The sequence below is a fragment of the Emys orbicularis genome, chromosome 4 (genome assembly GCF_028017835.1).
Source record: "Emys orbicularis isolate rEmyOrb1 chromosome 4, rEmyOrb1.hap1, whole genome shotgun sequence".
Taxonomy (NCBI): Eukaryota; Metazoa; Chordata; order Testudines; family Emydidae; genus Emys; species Emys orbicularis.
Genome location: NC_088686.1, coordinates 152614665 through 152633879, shown reverse-complemented (window position 1 = coordinate 152633879; position 19215 = coordinate 152614665). Strand labels below are relative to the sequence as shown.

The following is a 19215-nucleotide window of genomic DNA, read 5'->3' as shown; positions in this document are numbered from 1 at the left end:
ACTGACAGTCAATTTTGGTTTGCATTTACTGTTAAAGGGAAGCAATATACCTTTATTCACCTAAGTCAGGGTTTTTATAACTCACCTACTTTGTTTCATAGTGTGTTAGCTGATGTGCTGGCAAAGCTGCCAGACATGGCTTCTTGTGTTGTACAGTATGTTGATGATCTTCTTATCTCCTCACCAGATCGCCAAACGCACATGAAAGACTTAGAAGTGATCCTGCGGCACTTGGCAGATAGTGGGGTAAAATGTAATGCTAGAAAGGCTCAGATCGCAAAGGAGGAAGTATCATATCTGGGGTATCTAATATCCAAGGGGTACAAGCGTTTAACTGTTGACCGCATTGAGGCTATTAATGCATGCCCACGACCAATTATGGTCAGGGGAGTTAGGAAAGTGTTGGGGCTATTCAATTTCTGCCAAACTCAAATCCCAAATTATTTAAGGATTGTACAGCCCCTTAATAAACTCCTGAAGGGTGCTGGTGGACCACATGATGCAACTGAATGGACACTTGAATGTGAACAGGCATTTACCACATTGAAACAGAGGCTAAGTACTGCCCCAGGGTTGGGACTTCCTAATCCATTAATGCCTTTTACATTGTACACACATGTCAGTGAGGGACATATGGCAGCAGTGTTAACGCAAAAACATGGAGACAAACAGCGCCCAGTAGTATACTACTCTTCTAAACTAGATCTTGTCGCTCTAGCAATGCCACCATGCCTCCAGGCAGTGGAAGGAGCTTCTATGGCCCTGAGTCAGGCCTCACCATTTATTGGTGCGCAGGATGTAAATATTGTCGTGCCTCACACTGTCCTTGCTATTTTTTCAGGAAAGAAATCTTCGGCAGTCCATGTGGCAAGATGGACTCGATGGGAAAGGAGCTTGCTAATGCCTTCAGTACATCTGCAACGAGCATCATCGCTAAACCCTGCCACCCTCATGCCTACCCCAGATGAGGGACACCCGCATCATTGTTGCCTTGAGGAAGAGCCCATGGACCTTCCATTGGTAAAAGAAACTGAAATACCTGGTGCCTCTTGTCTATACGTGGATGGATCTTTCTTCTATGTGGATGGCAAGCGACACACAGGATGGGCCATTTGTACTCAAGATGGGCAGCTGGTGGCGCATGGCAGTTTACCTGGGGCATTGGCACAAATAGCAGAACTACAGGCTTTAGTTGCAGCATGTGAAGCTGTGGAAGGTCATGCTGTAAACATATATACTGACTCTAGATACGCGTTTGGGGTTGTACATGATTATATTAACTTGTGGGTAAATCGGGGATTCCTAACAAGTACAGGATCCCCAATACAAAATGGGGGGATAGTGAAGAAACTTCATGCAGCCATGCAGAAACCTTCCGAAGTAGCAGTGATAAAAGTGAAGGCCCACACAAAAGGGACAGACCCTCATAGCAAGGGGCACTGAAGGGCAGGCAAACTAGCTAAACAAGCAGCAGCGGAAGGTAAAGAGACGCAGATGATTGCTGCAACACAGCCTCTTATAAAAACCCCAAACTTTTTTGAATTACAGGACATCCAACACGCTGCACCAAGGGCAGAAAAGTGGTTATGGATGGATAATGGGGACAAACTGTGTGATGATAACACTTGGAGAGGTCCAGGTAACACAGTGTTACCAAGTGTGCTGATGGGAACTATGATACAAGTAAAAAGCAACAGAGGGTCCTGTGGCACCTTTAAGACTAACAGAAGTATTGGGAGCATAAGCTTTTGTGGGTAAGAACCTCACTTCTTGCATCTGAAGAAGTGAGGTTCTTACCCATGAAAGCTTATGCTCCCAATACTTCTGTTAGTCTTAAAGGTGCCACAGGACCCTCTGTTGCTTTTTACAGATTCAGACTAACACGGCTACCCCTCTGATACTATGATACAAGTGTATCACATGTTGGGACATGATGGAGCACGGAGGGTGATCCACCAGATGTCGGACACCTGGTGGCATCCTAAGCTTAATGCAAACGTGCATGATTATATGAGGAGGTGTGTAATGTGTGCTTAATATAATTCTGCTCCCAGAGTGAAAATGAGAATGCGACATCAGCCAAGACCAACACAGCCCTTCACGCAGTTACAAATAGATTTCATTGGGCCCCTGCCAAGGTGCAGAGGGAAAGAATATGTTCTGGTGATCATGGATCACTTTACTAAGTGGGTAGAAGCTTTCCCAGTGGCCAAGGCCACTGCGACTGATGTAGCTAAAATATTGATGACCGAAATAATTCCCTGATGGGGACTTCCATGCTTCATTGATAGTGACCAAGGTACCCATTTCACAGGGAAAGACTGGGTCACCAACCTATAAGTGGTTCTCGTGTCTATGAGAGCCAGTCCTACTAATCCACATCCCTTATCTCCTTTTGAAATGCTGACAGGGCGGGTGATGAGGACACCAGGAAATCTGTGCATTAGAGGAGGGAAACTGTATGTCATGGATGACCAGCTTGTTGAATATTGCAAATTGTTATCTCAGTGTGTCTCACAGGACCCCCGAACTGAACCAGACCCAAAGGCCTTTGAAGAGGACACATGTGAGGTGCAGCCTGGTGATCAGGTGATGGTGAAAGCCTATAGAAAACGAACCTTTGAACCAGCCTGGACTGGGCCTCACACGGTTCTCTGGTAACTCCTTCAGCAGTCCAGGTCACTGGAATTCACAATAATCCCTGTTCGCTCTATGGACTCCTGGAGAGCCATTCTTAATTTGATATTCACGGTTTAAAATTAATGTAGGAATTTTTGTGGTTTATGAATTGTTTTGAGTGATTTCTGAGACTTAAGAGTTTTTTAAAGGTCTCATCTTAATAATGTTGCAGTGGCTTTCAGTGTTTTATTATGTAATCACCTGGGGAGGAGCCACTGGATCAGTTGTAAATGCCATTACTCAAGCTATCAAATCTAATAATAGGGACTGGGTTAAAAATTTGTTAGTAGCAGGGATGACAGTTTATTGTGGTGAGAGTAGGGCTCATGCCTAATCAAGTTAGATATTACCTTAACTCAGCAACACAATTGGTCAGGTCCTCACTGTTGTACTCAGCCATCTATTAAAAATGACTAAAATGTATGAGCAAGCATTGGTCTAGGCGTGTGGAAGAATTGTGTTATCATCTCGGCATGAAAGTTGCAGCCCTGATAGGAGACTTGCTCATGTCACAGGTGCCCTATTGGGTGAGAGCTGCAATTCTCAAAGTCTGAATGTTTTCACCTTGGATGGTGGCAGGGGAGTGGTCCCTATTGATAACAGGGGCATGTTGGGATGGTCATTCCATCCTTGGAGGGGTGTTAATTCCTGTGGGTTGGGCTCCTGAATTGGAGGCTCAGCCCATCCACCCATTCCCATTCTCATGTCACAGACACCCGTGTAGAATAAGGGCTGGAGATAACTATATAGCTTTCCCATGGGACCAATGTTCCATCCTGGAAGGATGGGTTTTGTGTATGGGAAACCTGAAGTCAGGACAAGCCTTATCTCAAATGTGGGGACCTGACTTAATAGTGCATGCAATGTTTGATTTAATGGATGATATAGCAATGAGGAAGGACTCCACTATCTTGTGTGGATTTGGGTGATTAACTTTGGCAGGCAAGTCTTGCTTAAAAATCTCGTTCTTTCTATTGTGTTAAGCCTTTTAGAAAATATTAAAAGAAGTGGTAAGGCAATTACAGTGATTCAGTGGACAGAAGGGTTTGCTATTGCGGGAACAAAGATTCCATGGGGATGGATTTGGGTTGTGTTCTCGCAATGGGTATGGGGACTTATTATTATTATTATTATTGTAAATATTATTATGTACTATGTAATTCTGTTATGAAAACTGTAGTTAATTAAGTGTTGATAAAGTTAATCATTGCTCCTAATAAATACAAGGAAGTGGTGTTAGTGGGGTCTAAGAATTGTTCTTAGCCCCAAAACCAAATGGGGGAGCTGAAGGGTATGCTTGCGTTCATTTTAAACAAAATGTGATTTCCAAGGTACTTATGCATAAAGAAGCATGCTGTGGCTCACCACCCTAGGAACATTCTAGAGAAGGCCGGGGGAGGGGGGTGAGCTCAACATGTGGAGTGGAGAAGTATAAGCATGTGATGAACAAATCCATATATGGAAAGGTTAAATATGACTGGTTAGAGGTTTGTGTCATGTAACCTGTTATATAACCTGTTATGTAACTGCCATGTGCTGTAAAATAACAATGGGAGGGGCTCCTTGCTGGAGGGACTCTGGCTGATTTTTGTACCAGGGGCTCTCCCTCTGTGCACATTGAATAAACTCTTGTTGAGTTGAGTTGAATTGAATTGAACTGAACTGAATCAAATCAAATTGAATTGAATTGAACAGAAGACCTTTGATTCTGCCTGGCATCTGACTCATTTGGGAACCACAAAATCCCAACACTCTCACCCAACAAAAGGCAGTAGCAGCAGCAGCAGCTGGTAAGTATATTTCAAAGGGGGTCTTCTTGGAGTGAGGGTGGCTTCAGGGGGACTGAAACCCCTTCCCAGGTGGCTGTGCTGAGAGCCGGCACCTGTCTGCTGGCAAGGTGGCTGTCTGCATGGTGGCGGTGGAGCATCGGCTGCTGCCCAGCTCTCTGCATCTGGCAGGGGGATCAGTCAGAGCATCTCCAAAAGCATCCCCCGGACCTCCGCAGAACAGAGAGACTGATAGTACCAGGCCCCGCCGAGCAGCTGGACCGGGACGGGCATGGTGGGGGGAACAGCTCTTGGGTTCCTGTGGGGTGCGGTGCCCCCCTGCTTGCCCTCCCTGCTCAGGCAGAGACGCCTGCCTCTCGGAGATAGTGCCCACCTGTCCATGCAGTGCACTTGGTCCCCCTCCCTGGCATCTGGGTGACTGCTTCTTACCGAGATGCAGGGGCTGGAAGGGAAGAGGCAGTGGGGAAGGGATATGACAGGGCGGGGGAGAAAGGGAAACTCAAGCTATCAGGGGAAACCTTCCAAGCAGAGCAATCTCTGCCTTGGGTTGTGTATGGAATAGTCTCCCAAAGGAAGGGCTAGTGTGACCCCTGGGGTACAACCTGGGCTGGAACAATCTCCTGTTTAGTCCATGTGCTCTGGCAAACACAAGTCCAAGCATCATGTTTGGAGGGGGGGAGCATTGCTGAGTCCCAGGGTTGAGTAATTCTCTGGTGATGGGTATTGAATTGCTAATTGTCATTCACTTGCTGCACAATGGCTGGTGATGGTTGTGTAACATCCACCCAGCCATTTGGTCAAGTGCCCTGTTGTTTCTGGGGAGTTGCCTTCTGGGCTACTCCCAAATTTGCAGCATATTTCATAACACCATACAGCCCAATCTCATCACTTTATACACTTTAATGATATACAGATTCTGACAGAACAGTGGGTTTCAGCAAAGCATCACCTTCCCATGATACCCTACATGGCATGCTTTATATGAAATATAAAGAATATACACAAATGATGACTATGGGGCTTACAGAGCACAGCACGCCACTCTGTATTTATCTCATTGTGCTGGTAGTGCTACTTCCTTGGTGTAATGATGACATTATGCGAAGATGAATTCTGAAAATAGTGCCGTGGTATGATGGTCACTCTGTGCTGTTCATGTGAATCCTGCATTTTTGTGTGCTGGTGCAAGGATATTTTGCGCCCTAGGTGAAACTTCCACCTTGCACTGCCCCCGCCCCCCCGGCTCCCCCGCGCACATCCGTTCATTGAGGGGAAAATCCCAACAAGCCTTTATAGAGCCCAGGGGCCAGCCGTGCCCAGGGGCTGCTCCCTAGACCAGGTTCCCACTCCCCGCTCCCTGAACTCCCCTGGAGTGTGCACAGCCCCCCCCCAGCCCACCCCACCCCAGCGGCCCCCGCCCCACGTCCACTCACTGGGTTTGCCAGGCTTAGGCCGCTGCAGCAGCTCGGCAGGAAGGAGCCGCCTTCTGGAGGCACCGGAGAACCAGAGCGTCCTGCTTGCGGCAGCAGAGGCGAGCCCCAGCCATGGAGGAGCCGGCACGGTGCAGGGGGGCAGCAGCCCTGCAAAGGCAGTGGCGCGGCTAGCGGGGAGCAGCCGTGCCCCCTACCCCTCCTCCTGGTGCTCCCTCCAGGGGGCTCCCGCAGGCTGCAGCGGATGCATGCGGGCGCCGGCCCCCCATGCACCCGCCGGCTGCCCCCTCACTGTGCTCAGGCTCTGCGGCTCCCAGGTGTGTGAACCACCACTGCCGCTGCCCCTCCCAGAGCAGGCTCAGGACCCTGCGCCCCGGTGACTCACATGCCTGGGAGCCGCAGAGTCCGAGCGTGGTGAGGGGGAAGCCGGGGGGCGCACGAGAGCTGGGGGGCGCATGCATCTGCTGCAGCCTGCAGGAGCCCCAGGGGGGTGCCAGGCCGCACCCTGGGCAGGAGGGGCAGGGGGCGCGGCTGCTCCCCGCTAGCCATGCCACCACCTTTGTAGGGCTGCTGCCCCCCTGTACCGCACCGGCTCCTCCATGGCTGGGGCTCGCCACCCCCACAAGCCGACGTTCTGGCTCTCCAGTGCCTCTGGAAGGCGGCTCCTCCTTGCAAAGCCAGGACACTGCTTTTTTAGGGTTACCATATTTCAAGAATCAAAAAAGAGGATGAGGGGGTAGAGCCCCACCTGAGTCCCACCCCCATCCACTCACTCCCACTTCCCGCCTCCCTCTGAACCCCCAACCCCCCACTCCTTGTCCCTGACTGCCCCCTCCTGGGACCCCACCCCCTACCTAAGCCTCCCTGCTCCTTGTCCCCTGACTGTCCCCTCCTGAGACCCCCCCACCCTAACTGCCCCCTCCTGAGACCCCCCCACCTTAACTGCTCCTCTAGGACCCTACCCCCTACCTGTCCTCTGGCTGTCCCAACCCTTATCTACAACCCTGCCCCCTGAGGGCCCCCGCAGAACTCCCAACTCATCCAACCCTCCCCCTGCTCCCTGACAGCCCCCCCGAACTCCCAACTCAACCAACCCTCCTCCGCCCCTGACAGCCCCCCCGAACTCCCAACTCATCCAACCCTCCCCCCGCCCCAGACAGCCCCCCCAGAATTCCCAACTCAACCAACCCTCCCCCCGCCCCCTGACAGCCCCCCCAGAACTCCCAACTCATCCAACCCTCCTCCCGCCCCCTGACAGCCCCCCCCCACAACTCCCAACTCATCCAACCCTCCTCCCGCTCCCTGACAGCCCCCCCAGAACTCCCAACTCATCCAACCCTCCTCCCGCCCCCTGACAGCCCCCCCCAGAACTCCCAACTCATCCAACCCTCCCCCCGCCCCCTGACAGCACCCCCCAGAACTCCCAACTCATCCAACCCTCCTCCCGCCCCCTGATAGCCCCCCTAGAACTCCCAACTCATCCAACCCTCCCCCCGCCCCCTGACAGCCCCCCCAGAACTCCCAACTCATCCAACCCTCCTCCCGCCCCCTGACAGCCCCCCCCAGAACTCCCAACTCATCCAACCCTCCTCCTGCCCCTGACAGCACCCCCCAGAATTCCCAACTCATCCAACCCTCCTCCCGCCCCCTGACAGCCCCCCCCCAGAACTCCCAACTCATCCAACCCTCCCCCCGCCCCCTGACAGCCCCCCCAGAACTCCCAACTCATCCAACCCTCCTCCCGCCCCCTGACAACCCCCCGAGAACTCCCAACTCATCCAACCCTCCTCCCAAGCTGCAGGGAAAACGGGCTTAGAGGTAGTCTCCGCACATCAGGTGGCAGTCCCAAGGGGGTTTCTGTGACCCAACCTGTCACACATGCTTTGCTGCCAATAAACCTGACCAAGTGCCTTCGCATCTTGATGGATCTTGTGGTCATTGGGTAGTTCACTCGAGGTCGCTGTGCCAGCTGTCTGCGCAGAGCTGGGACGGCATACTGGGAGAACACTCACAGGAAGCCAAACATCCATCAACATCTGACGACAGGGGATTGGGGTGTTTGTCCCTCCTTTTTATAGTGTCAGTCCCACACTTAGAATCATAGAATATCAGGGTTGGAAGGGACCTCAGGAGGTCATCTAGTCCAACCGCCTCCTCAAAGCAGGACCAACACCAACTAAATCATCCCAACCAGGGCTTTGTCAAGCCTGACCTTAAAAACCTCTAAGAAAGGAGATTCCACCACCTCCCTAGGTAACCCATTCCACTGCTTCACCACCCTCCTAGTGAAATAGTGTTTCCTAATATCCAACCTAAACCTCCCCCACTGCAACTTGAGACCATTACTCCCTGTTCTGTCATCTGCTACCACTGAGAACAGTCTAGAGCCATCCTCTTTGGAACCCCTTTTCAGGTAGTTGAAAGCAGCTATCAAATCCCCCCTCATTCTTATAAATAAATATGGAGATATACCTATCTCATAGAGCTGGAAGGGACCCTGAAAGGTCATCGAGTCCAGCCCCCTGCCTTCACTAGCAGGACCAAGTACTGATTTTGCCCTAGACCCCTAAGTGGCCTCCTCAAGGATTGAATTCACAACCCTGGGTTTAGTAGGCTAATGCTCAAACCACTGAGCTATCCCTCCCCTCCCTCCTTTCACTTCTCTTCTCTTCTGCAGACTAAATAATCCCCGATCCCTCAGCCTCTCCTCATAAGTCATGTGCTCCAGACCCCTAATCATTTTTGTTGCCCTCCGCTGGACTCTTTCCAATATTTCCACATCCTTCTTGTAGTGTGGGGCCCAAAACTGGACACAGTACTCCAGAAGAGGCCTCGCTAATGCCAAATAGAGGGGAAGGATCACGTCCCTCGATCTGCTGGCAATGCTCCTACTTATACAATCCAAAATGACATTAGACTTCTTGGTAACAAGGGCACACTGTTGACTCATATCCAGCTTCTCATCCGCTGTAACCCCTAGGTCTTTTTCTGCAGAACTGCTGCCTATCCACTCGGTCCTTAGTCTGTAGCAGTGCATGGGATTCTTCCTCTTTATGCCCCTGGCTGTCCCCTTCCTCTTGGGACTGACTCCACCACCACCACGTCATGCTTCATTGCCTCTGGCCCTGGCACAGACTGGTTAGTTATTGTAGGGTCTCTGATGAGCACGAGGGCCGCACACATACTGGTGAGTTATACAGTCTCTGATGAGCATGGGGGATGAGTTATTGTAGGGTCTCTGGTGAACACACGAGGGGCCACGCACAGACTGGTTAGTTATTGTAGGGTCTCTGGTGAGCACAGGCGCTGGGCAAAAACCAGTAGGTTACTGTAAGGTCTCTGGTGAACACACGGGTGGCTGCGCACAGACTGGTGAGCTCTTGTGGGGTCTACACATAATGTTTGCTATTTTGGCAGGGCTGGGAGCTGGCAGCCTGTCCCTGGGGTTGGGAGACAGTCACAGGGAACTGATGGGTCTCCTTCCCCGCAGGTGTCCCTCGCACTGTCCCGCTGGAAGCTGTGAAGGCCCATCCCGGCCAGCGATGCTGATCCTGAGCTGTTCCTCCAAGCTGCGGCTGCTGGAGGGGATGCTACGGCGGGGCCTGCCTGACACGCTGCCGGTGACCAGGACTCGCCCGCCCCCGCAGGGCCGAACCCTCCCACCCTCGGGCAGAGAGCAGGGGAAAGTCCCTCGGAGTCCCCTGGGTGATGGGGCACATATTGGGCTGGGGTGCAATCCCCTGGGTTGGGGTACATGGAGGGCTGACCCTCCACCTGGTCAGGGGGTAGCAGTTTGGGGGGCAGATCTTTTCTCCAGGTGGGGGGCAGCAGTTCAGGGGCCAGGCAGGCTCTTATAGATCCAGAGGGGATGTCCTGTACCCCAGCTTGTCACCAGTCCCCTAGGAGCGACCCCGGTAGTGAGCCAGGGCCTGAGGCTGCACACAGCTCCACAGGGGCAGACCCATGACCTCCACCACTGGGCCTTTGACACCAGCCCTCCCATCTCTCTCCATGGCTCCCTGCAGCGAATGCAGCCGAGCCAGATGCCCGCGGGAGGCTTGGACCGGGTCCCTGCGGTGTGTGTTGGCAGAGACCCCGGCAGCCTTTGCAAAACACAGTAGCGGTTCATTAGTCACCTGGCTACAGACTCCTCAGGTTAGCACAGGGAATCAAAGGTTAAGCCACAGCCCAGCCTGGGCAATGAGCCAGCCAAGACGTCATGGGCCCCATGGCTGGCTCTGGCTCTGTCCCTTTGTTCTTAGGCCAAGGTGATAGCTGCTGAGACCCCCCCAAAAGCCGGCTCTTAGCTCCATAGCCTGACCCCTCGCGGTCGCTGTTCTTCAGCTGGGGCCTCTCCGCTGCAGAGCCGTGAGGGGGGAATCTCACTTGCTCAGTGTGAATGTCCACCCCAGCCATTGGGGTTTCCATGGTCTCTCCAGAACCTCCTTGCGGGTGTGTAGCCTTTATTCCCTTGGTTAATGAGGCTGGTCTCCAGCCGGGCTGTTATGTGAGTCACAACCCGTCCCTTCCCTTCACACGCTGCGCAGAGCACTACAGGACACAGAGGGAAACTGAGGCACACATAGGACTCAGAAAGATACTACAGAAAGCTTCTACTTCACCACACAAGCCCCCGCCCTGGGTTAGTGGTAGCAGCAGGAGGGCAGGCCCCTCCCCGAGGTTACATGTAGCGGGGGACCTCCCCCTGAGCCTCCTCCTCACTTTCCCCCTTTCTCCTAAAGTCCAAATCCAGCACCAATGCCTGCTGCTTACCCACTTTAGCTGCCAGGACCTGCCCATCCAATCAGAGCACAAGCGGGCTCTGTGCCAGCCAATCTCAGCATGGGATGGCTTTGCGTAAGCCAATGAACATGTGGGCAGCTCCATGACAGCCAATCACAGTGTGGGACAGCTGGGAGCCTGCCAATCACGGCTCTGACCATCACCACCTCCCACCCACCCCCCGGCTCTGAATTTCCTCCTAGTCCTCGCCATGGCTCTGACTCCCTCCTTCCCCCCGCCCAGCTACACCCTTGACAAAATTGGCATTTTTGTAATATTTTTATGAACCCTGTGTGTGCCTCAGTTTCCCCTGGCTACCCAGTGGGGGAAGCAGATTAAGTTTGCTCGCAGTGCTAAGCGACACAGGCAGTTTGCTTTCAGTTAGTGCTCGCGGTGGGATACTGAATGCGCCAGTAGCAAAGCACACTCCATCAAAGGAAACAGCAAGCAAATGGTGTATAACCACCATCCTAAGAAGCACATTGCACACCTGTGCAAGGAGAAAGGGTGAAGCTTTGGGAAGTTCAACAAGGTGAAGCTGTTGGAGGCTGGAGAAGGGTGATGGGACTCAGCAGCAGGTTCCAGACCCAGGCAGGGTTTGATGAGGGTCCAAGAGTGACAGAAGCAGCAGCAGGGTGTCCTCACGACCTGGTTCCCCTCCAATAGATTTGAAGCGGCAGGAGTTAGCGTGGAAAGCAAAGGCGGTAGCAGACCGTGAGAGGGAACCAGCTGGCTGTGAGCAGCAGCAAAAACATGAACAAATGCAGCAAAAGCTTGATCTGGAGATGTGGAGGGGCGAGAGAACCCATCAAGGGGTAAGTGGGCAAAGGCCCCAGGGATGCTGGATTCCACAGGGAGCTGGATACCAAATTGTCCGTTTAAGGAGGAGGAGGGGCTGTAGACACCCACCTCACTGCCTTTGTGAAGGGTTGTGATTTGAACCTGGTTGACCATGCGGACCGGCTCTGCTGTCTCACCCCCATACTCGGTCCCCCAAAGCCATAGAGACGTACAGCCAGATGGACGGCGTTAATATTGGGGACTGGGAACTGTTCAAAAAGGCTCCACTGCTTATATTTGCCCTGACACCTGAGGCTTATATAAAAGGGTTTTGGGGTGTGCAAAAGACCCAGGGTGGGACCTAAATGGAAGCCACCTGCCGACTGGGAGAAGCCCTCCTGACGGCTCGGATCCCAGTGCAGACACAGGTCTCGGGGTGGGGGGCTGGTAGTCATGGTTCTCCTGGACATCGGCTTGACCTCCTGCTGAGACTTTCTGTATCACCTTAAGACAAAATCCAGTCCCCTGATCCTGCCCCAGGCAAGGGTTTGAACCCCAGGAGCCAGAGGTTCAGACTGGAGGTGTCAGTGAAAAGGCGAATAGCTCGGCCGGCAGGGAGCAGGGTTTCCCCCCCCCCCCTTGCCTGTAACACTAAGGAAAGGCTGTTGAGCTCAGGACACCTGTCTGTCTGGAAGTTGACCCCTGTATTTGAGTGGGGCAGGGGAACGCCCCCCCCCCCCCAAACTCCACACGGGACATGTGAGTCACACGGGCTCCAGCAGAACTTCCCTGAGGCTGTGTCCAAGGGAGCCAGCTCACAGCCTGCTCTCCCTGGGGAAACAGAGTCAGAGCTGAACCTGGTGGGAGCTGAGCCCCCAGCTGAGTATGGGCAGACAGGGGCAGGGCATGGCCAAGGTTAAGACCTGGAATCGCAGCCTGCCATCAGAGGGGCTCTGCCCTGGGGTGAGGGCAAGAGGTTAACCCCAGGAGGGGAAATGGATTCCTGGCATACACACAGCCCTGGGGTTAGAACACAACCAGAGTAGGGGAGCCCCCTGCATCACCAGACCCTGGGACACCAGCGCCCCAGAGACACGGCTGGGCTAAGACCAGCCTTGCAGGGGGACACACCCACACCGATCCCCCAAAGCTCAAGGGGTCACTCCCTACCCCAGCCTAGGGGTCAGGACACCTCAGGGTGCAGCCAAGATGGCCGACACATGAAGGAAGGGGGGGCCACGACCCTTCTCACTCCCTGGCAGATGTGGGGGGGTGCAGTGGCTGGATCCCATCCCAGTTTCAAACCCAAAGGTTTTGCGATGGCAAAAGGGTGCTGAGGCTGCATGAAAACTCCCCCCTGCCCCCTGCTAGTATCAGTGAACAGACTTGCCCTAAGGGTGGATGTGAGACTGCTCTGAGCTGGGTATTGGAAAGGGTGAGTTTGAGTAGAGCCAGCTGTGAGCATGCTGACCGTGCCTGGTAGGACAGGGATGGGGAAGATGCTGTGGCTTCTATGGATAGCATTTGTGGGTTCAAACTTCACCAGGACGGTCACTGGTTACAGTGACCCTGCCCAGTGAAGAGATGAAATAAAGTAGGATTTTTCTGTAATATTTTTACAACACTATGTGTGCCTCAGTTTCCCCCTATGTGTTGCATGGCTACCCAGTTGCGGGGGCGAGGGTGAGGATTAAGTTTACGCTCAGGGCAGGCTAAGAGACATGGGGTGGGTGTCACCTCCCTGTGAGGGTGGAATAAAGGGTCCTTAAGGAACTTGTTGAACTCAACCCAGATCCCCAAGGGGGCCAGAGAGACAAGGCAAGCGCTGCTGACTCCTGGATTTCCCCGCCTCTCAGCTGGGAGGCTGAGCAGAGACCCCAGCTCGAGAGCACAGGACTGGGAGGTGGGGGGTGCTGGACAAAGATGGAGGCTCTCACCTGGAGCTGGCCAAGGAGGTCAGACGGAGACAGAGACAGCCTGGAAAGGGACTTTCACTCCAGCTTGGCTGGGCCCTGGCTGACCGCAATGGACACTGCTTTACCCTCAGTTCTCTCTGCTGACCTAAGACCGCTCCGTGACTCATAAACCAGCCTGGCTTGACAATGCTGCCGGGTGTCACTGCAAACACAGGCTGGGGTGTCAGAGCCCCCAAGAGCGGCCAGGTCTCTCCCGGGGTCTGGCTCAGTGGGAGGCACCGGGCAGAGCTCACGGGGTGGAGCAGGAGGGCTGGAGCCCAGAGGCTCCATCTCAGAGGCGGTGGCCTGCCCTGCAGGAAGAGTGGGGCCCCTGGGGGGTGGCACTTTGAGGGCTCCTCCAAGGGGCAGAGTAAAAGCTGGGGCTCAGCACCAATCCTGGGAATCCGGGACATCCCCGGACTCTGACCCCTGTGTCTTGGCAGGTCTACGGCGCTGTGATGCATGTGAACCGCGGGAACCCGGCTGGCCAGGAGGTGCTGGTGGATTCATGGCCAGAGTTCAAAACGGTCCTCACCCGGCCACGCAGAGAAGTGCGGCCTTTGCTGGGCCCCTCCCATCGCCCGCGCTCCCCTCCCCCGCCTGACCCCATCGCTGCCCCGCTCTCCTCCCCTGACTGACGCCATCACTCCCCCACTCCCCTCCCCCACCTCATGCCATCACTGCCCCTCCCCGACTTCCTTGCCCCTTTCCCTGCTTGGTGTCATCTCTACCCCTCCCCCTTCTGTCTGCCCCACCTCCCCACAGCCTGTTTCCCCTTTCTGCTGCCCAGAGCCCCTTTCCCATTCTCCCCTAAGCCCCCTGGCTCCGTTCACAGGGCCCCATCCCCCCTCCTCAATCTCTTACTTGGGGCCCACTGTGCCCCGCTCCTCCGATGCCGTCCCTGAGGGTCATGGAGGGGGGAGCGGGGCTGGGGGAAGGGAAGGACCCCGGGGTGCCAGGCCAGAGGCCTCCATTGCACCCTAGATCTGGTGGCAATGAGTTCCCCAGGCTAACGGTGCTGGCAGAGTGAGGGCATCACCACAGCCCCACACATAGCCCCAGGCCTTGGGCACATGCTGCCAAGGATTTCCCATCCTGCTCAGGGCCCATCCTGCTCAGAGTCAGCCCTAGAGCTTTGCTGGGGGGCAGGGGCAACCCAACTGGGCCAAGGAACCTCTTTGGCCCCAGAATGGGGAGAGCAGGGGGAGGGGCAGCCTGTAACCCTTCAGTATCCTGGGACGGGCAGCCAGGGGTCCTTGACCCCAGAGCCGTCCCCTCTGAGGGGAGGGGGGCTCCAAGCACAGAGCCCCCTGGTCCCTCCTTTCCTGTCAGCGGGTAGGTCTCCCGGCAGAGCTTAGCCAAGGCCCATCAACAGCGATGACTCTGCTGGGGCTGGACTGGGCCTTGTCAGACAGCCCCTGTGCTGAGGCCACGGGAGTGTTTCGATCCCCTCCCCCCATGTGCCGGGGCCTTGCTCAATCCCCTACCCCCAAGGGGTCACCTTCCCCCATGTCCTGGGGCCTCTCTTGATCCCCTCCCCCCAGGACTCCCCCTTCTCCCTGTGACAGGTCAGTCCCACTCCGCCTCCCTCCCCTCCATGGGGAGCACTGGGGAGAGCATTATACACTACCTGTGCCTCCTGATCCGCCACTTCCCCAACGCCTGCCTGCTGGCCCCTGAGGGGACCCCCATCTCCTGGTGCCTCACCGACCCGCTGGCTGCCCTGATAAACGGTTACACCCTCCCGGAGCATCACGGCCAGCACCACATGAGGCCCGTGGTGGGGACGCTGGCGGCACAGTTGCATGCCCGCGGCTTCCCTGTATACACTGGGGTGCTGCCCCACAACGAGCCTTCGCTGCACACCCTGCAACGCCTCGGCTTCCGCATCCTGCCTGGGCTGTTCTACCAGCTGATGGTGAGGCCTGGGTTCACCCAGTCCCAGTCAGCCAGTGCCCTGGCCTCGGCCCAGGATCCTGCGCCCAGCTCTGGGGAACGGCCACACACACATAGCACATAGCACGGGGGGAGGGGAGAGGAGGAGAAGGGGACATGGCCTAGGGCCCTGTGCACAGCTCTGGGGAACAACCACGGTCTGCCAGCACGTAGCCCTCGGGGAGGGGATGAGACAGGGACACAGCCCAGCCATGCCCAGGGACCTTCCACCCCCGAGAAGGGGACACATTGACCAGCCACCAGGGAGCTCAGCTGTCAGCCCTTGGGAAGCCAGGGCCTGGTAGAGGAGACTAGCTCATGCTCCATTATCCCCTGGAGCAGGGCAGAGGCTCAGTAGGGGGCGCTCTCCCCGGCAGTCAGTGCTGGCCCCAAAGAGAGCAGGGTGAGGGCTCAGCAGGGGGTGCTTTCCCACTCCCTTCCCCAGGCAGTTTGTTGCTCGGCTGGGGCTGTGGTGGTGGGGGGTCCCGTTTCCAGGAGCTGCGCCTGGTCTTGCCAGAGCTTTGGTGCAAGCTCCTTTGGGCTCTGACCACAGGTCCCAGCTGTGGCCCACCCCTTACCTCCCCTGTGGTGTTAGGGGGCAGGTGCTGGCCTTGCACGGTTGCTCCAGGGCCAGCAGCCAGCTGGAAAGCCAGGCCAGGGCTTGTGTTGGTGATGGTGCACTACACGCGGGAGGGGAGCGGCCATAGGACCCCATCATAGAGCCCTGCTGGGCCCGAACACAGGGAGGAGCATCCGCTCTTCTCCCTGCCCCCCAGAATGGACGTCCTCGGCCCTGGGCAGGTGACTTGGGACTGACTTGCCCCCTGCCAGCCCCAGTGCACAGGCTGCTCCTCCCCATGTAGCTGGGCCCAGCTGCAGCCCCAGGGAGCTGTGGGGTTGGGGGGAGGGGACCCCCCCCACAGCAGACATGGAAGGTTCTCCTCCCACTTGCTGGTAGGTCAGTAGCCGTGTGGAGAGGGGGTGGGGCACTCCGGCTCCTTGCAGGCCCCAGGGACACGCATCCCCTTCCTCTCAGGGGGTGGGACAAAGAGAGAATTTTCTGTATTAGTTTTGATGCCTGTGTGCCTCCGTTTCCTTCTGTACTTTGCATGTCTGCCCAGTGAGTGCCAAAAGGTTAAAAAGCCTCTCCTGGGGCAGAGCAGGGACAGGAGGGGGAGTGTCACATGGCTGAGGGGCAGGAACTGGGTGTTCAGGATCAAAACCAACCCAGATCAACGGAGGCTCCACAAAGAAGAGGAGCTGGCGTTCGGTGGGACTCAGGAGCTCCCAGCTAGGACTGAAAGAGATGGAGACAGGATCCATGTTTGGCTCTTCAGCAGCTTGACTGGGCGGGGCCCTGGCCTGTGTCTTCACCTTCACTTCTCTCTGCTGCGCCAGGGACCTCCCAGGCCGGGTTCCCGGGGACCAATAAACCGAGTGCTGTGTGGAAAAGGCTTTGGGATGTCACTGCAAACACTGACTGGGGACACTGGTCCCCAAAGGGCAGCCAGGTCTCTCCAGGGGTCTGGCTCAGTGTGACATGTGGTGAAGCAGGGGGGCTGGAGCCGTGTGCTCGACCCTGGAGGAAGAGAGACCCCTTGGGGGGCTGGCACGTCACAGAGTTCCTCCAAGGAGTGGTTTAAAAGCTGGGGCCTAGCACTGATCCTGGGGAGCCACGACCGGGAGCAGCGCTGTGGGTCCCAGCCGGGGGCACCCGGCCAGTGTGGGGTGTCTCCTTCACAGCCAGAACCGACAGCAGAGAAGGGGGGGCACATCTGCAGGCAGACCCGGGGTAGAGCCAGCCCTGCCCCCAGCCAGGGCACAGTCCCACCAGGGCACAGCACCCTCCCCCGCCGGACAGGGAGCTCTCCCCCCAGAGCAGTGCCCCCACCCCCAGCCAGCCAGCCTGCGTTGCCCCATAACTTTGACTCTCAGACTTGCACACAGTCTCCATTTCCCAAGATTGAATCATTATTTTAAAAACTGTATAGAAATCACCACTCTCCCATCATTCCGTGCATCTGGCCCAGCCGCTGGCCCAGCTCCGGCCTCAGCGGAACCGCTTCTCCTCCCACACGTACAGCTTCCCCGCAGGCACCTTCCGGAAAAACAGGCTCTTGCCTCAGCTCATGTTCCCCTGCACGGAGAGGATAGGAGACGGCTTTCAGGGTGCCCTGCCCTGCCCTACCCTGCCCTGGGCAGCTTCCCTCTGCCTGTCACCCAGGCCCCAGTCTGCCTAGCCCTTCCGCAACACCAGCCTCCTACCCACACACAGGGCCAGCGCTTCCCAGCCCTTTTATAACCCCCACCCTGAGATGAGTGCCAGGCACGACTGCCCCACACACGGCGTCGCTGCGCTATGGGGCTGGGGCGAGGCTGGCATGTTACTCATAAGAACATAAGAATGGCCGTACTGGGTCAGACCAAAGGTCCATCTAGCCCAGTATCCTGTCTACCGACAGTGGCCAATGCCAGGTGCCCCAGAGGGAGTGAACCTAACAGGTAATGATCAAGTGATCTCTCTCCTGCCATCCATCTCCACCCTCTGACAAACAGAGTCTAGGCACACCATTCCTTACCCATCCTGGCCAATAGCCATTAATGGACTTAACCTCCATGAACTTATCCAGTTCTCTTTTAAACCCTTTTCTAGTGCCTGTATATCTTTTTTGAGATGGGGAGACCACATCTGTACGCAGTATTCAAGATGTGGATGTACCATCGACTTATATAAGGGCAATAATATATTCTCCGTCTTATTCTCTTTTTAATGATTCCTAACATCCTGTTTGCTTTTTTGACCACCTCCTTGAGCAGCTGGCTCCAGCAGTCTAACCAAGAGGAGTAGTTGGGTGCGTAGGGGGGGAGGCCACCAGCCAGCCTGCAAGAGAGGAGAGGGGGGAGGAAGTAGCAGTGAGCCGGCCACCGTAGCCTGTTCCCAGAACCTCCCTGGCCTCCCCAGCACCACTTCCTGTCTGAGCCCTTCTGGGCTACGTCGCTTTAACGGGGCCTGAGCCAGGCAGCTCAGTCAGGTCCCAGGATCCCCAGCTGCCCCCTGTCCTTTCCCCCATGGCCAGAACTTCCTGCCCCTGCCCCCAACACTACAGCGGGGCAGTCGGGCACCAGGGGAGCAGCCTTTCTCCTGGGGACAGAGCTGATGCTCCCTAGTGAGATGGCCAAGGGCAATACTCCCGAGGGGGTGGGGAGGGCTGATTCAGGAGGGCAGAACTCCCCCCCCACCCCACCAAGTCCCAGCTGTACTGCAGGGCGGGCAGGGACCGGCTGTCACACCCGAACAGGCCCGGGTCTATTCTGGGAGGCTGCAACCTGTGATTTTGCTCCTGCCAAGCGTGCCATGGGACGGGAGGCACTGCAGGGCCAGGGAGCCCAAGAGGCTGCCAAGCGTCTGAGGAAGAGGGGAGCCACAGGAGCCTGCGGGAGGGTGCAGGGGGCGAGCTGCGAGCACAGCCAGGACTAGCTCCATGTCAGGCTGGGAGGGGGGACAGATGGGGCCGGAGCCCAGGATCGCGGCTCTGCCAGCTGCAGCAGGGAGGGGATGATCTGTCCCCCCCATCCCACCCTGCCGCCCAGTTGCTAGCCCCAGAGGTGTTTCACCGGGGGTGACTGCGGGTGGGGGGTGATTTGTTCCCAGCGCCAGCCCCAGCAGGGCTGCAGCTACCCTGGGAGACGGTGCCTCTCCCTGGCTCGGCTCCTTTCCCTTCCCAGACCCGTGTATGCGCCGATATCCCAGTCTGACCGTGGCCACATGGAGGCTTTTGCCACTTTCACTCACCGCTCCAGCTTAGCTTCCCTGTGTAGACGAGCCCTGGGGGACGGGCTCTAGCCCAAAGCAGGTTCAGCACCCCT

At 56.2% G+C, this 19215-nt stretch overlaps 1 protein-coding gene across 1 annotated transcript; it reads left to right on the top strand.

The window, feature by feature from the left end:
• The first annotated feature begins 135 nt into the window (after nucleotides 1-135).
• LOC135877925 (glycine N-acyltransferase-like protein 3) lies at nucleotides 136-15433 on the top strand. The gene is made up of 5 exons (XM_065403448.1): nucleotides 136-246; nucleotides 965-1020; nucleotides 9387-9516; nucleotides 13857-13980; nucleotides 14982-15433. The coding sequence occupies exons 1-5, from the start codon at nucleotides 136-138 to the stop codon at nucleotides 15431-15433; spliced, it is 873 nt and encodes a 290-aa protein (XP_065259520.1).
• Nucleotides 15434-19215: the final 3782 nt, after the last annotated feature.

Excerpts from the sequence above, each read along its gene's own strand:
- LOC135877925 (XM_065403448.1), top strand. The coding sequence starts at position 136 with ATGGCTTCTTGTGTTGTACAGTATGTTGATGATCTTCTTATCTCCTCA. Across the intron at positions 1,021-9,386 it reads AGCCCATGGACCTTCCATTG|GTGTCCCTCGCACTGTCCCG; the intron begins GTAAAAGAAACT and ends CCTTCCCCGCAG. Across the intron at positions 9,517-13,856 it reads GCCTGCCTGACACGCTGCCG|GTCTACGGCGCTGTGATGCA; the intron begins GTGACCAGGACT and ends GTGTCTTGGCAG.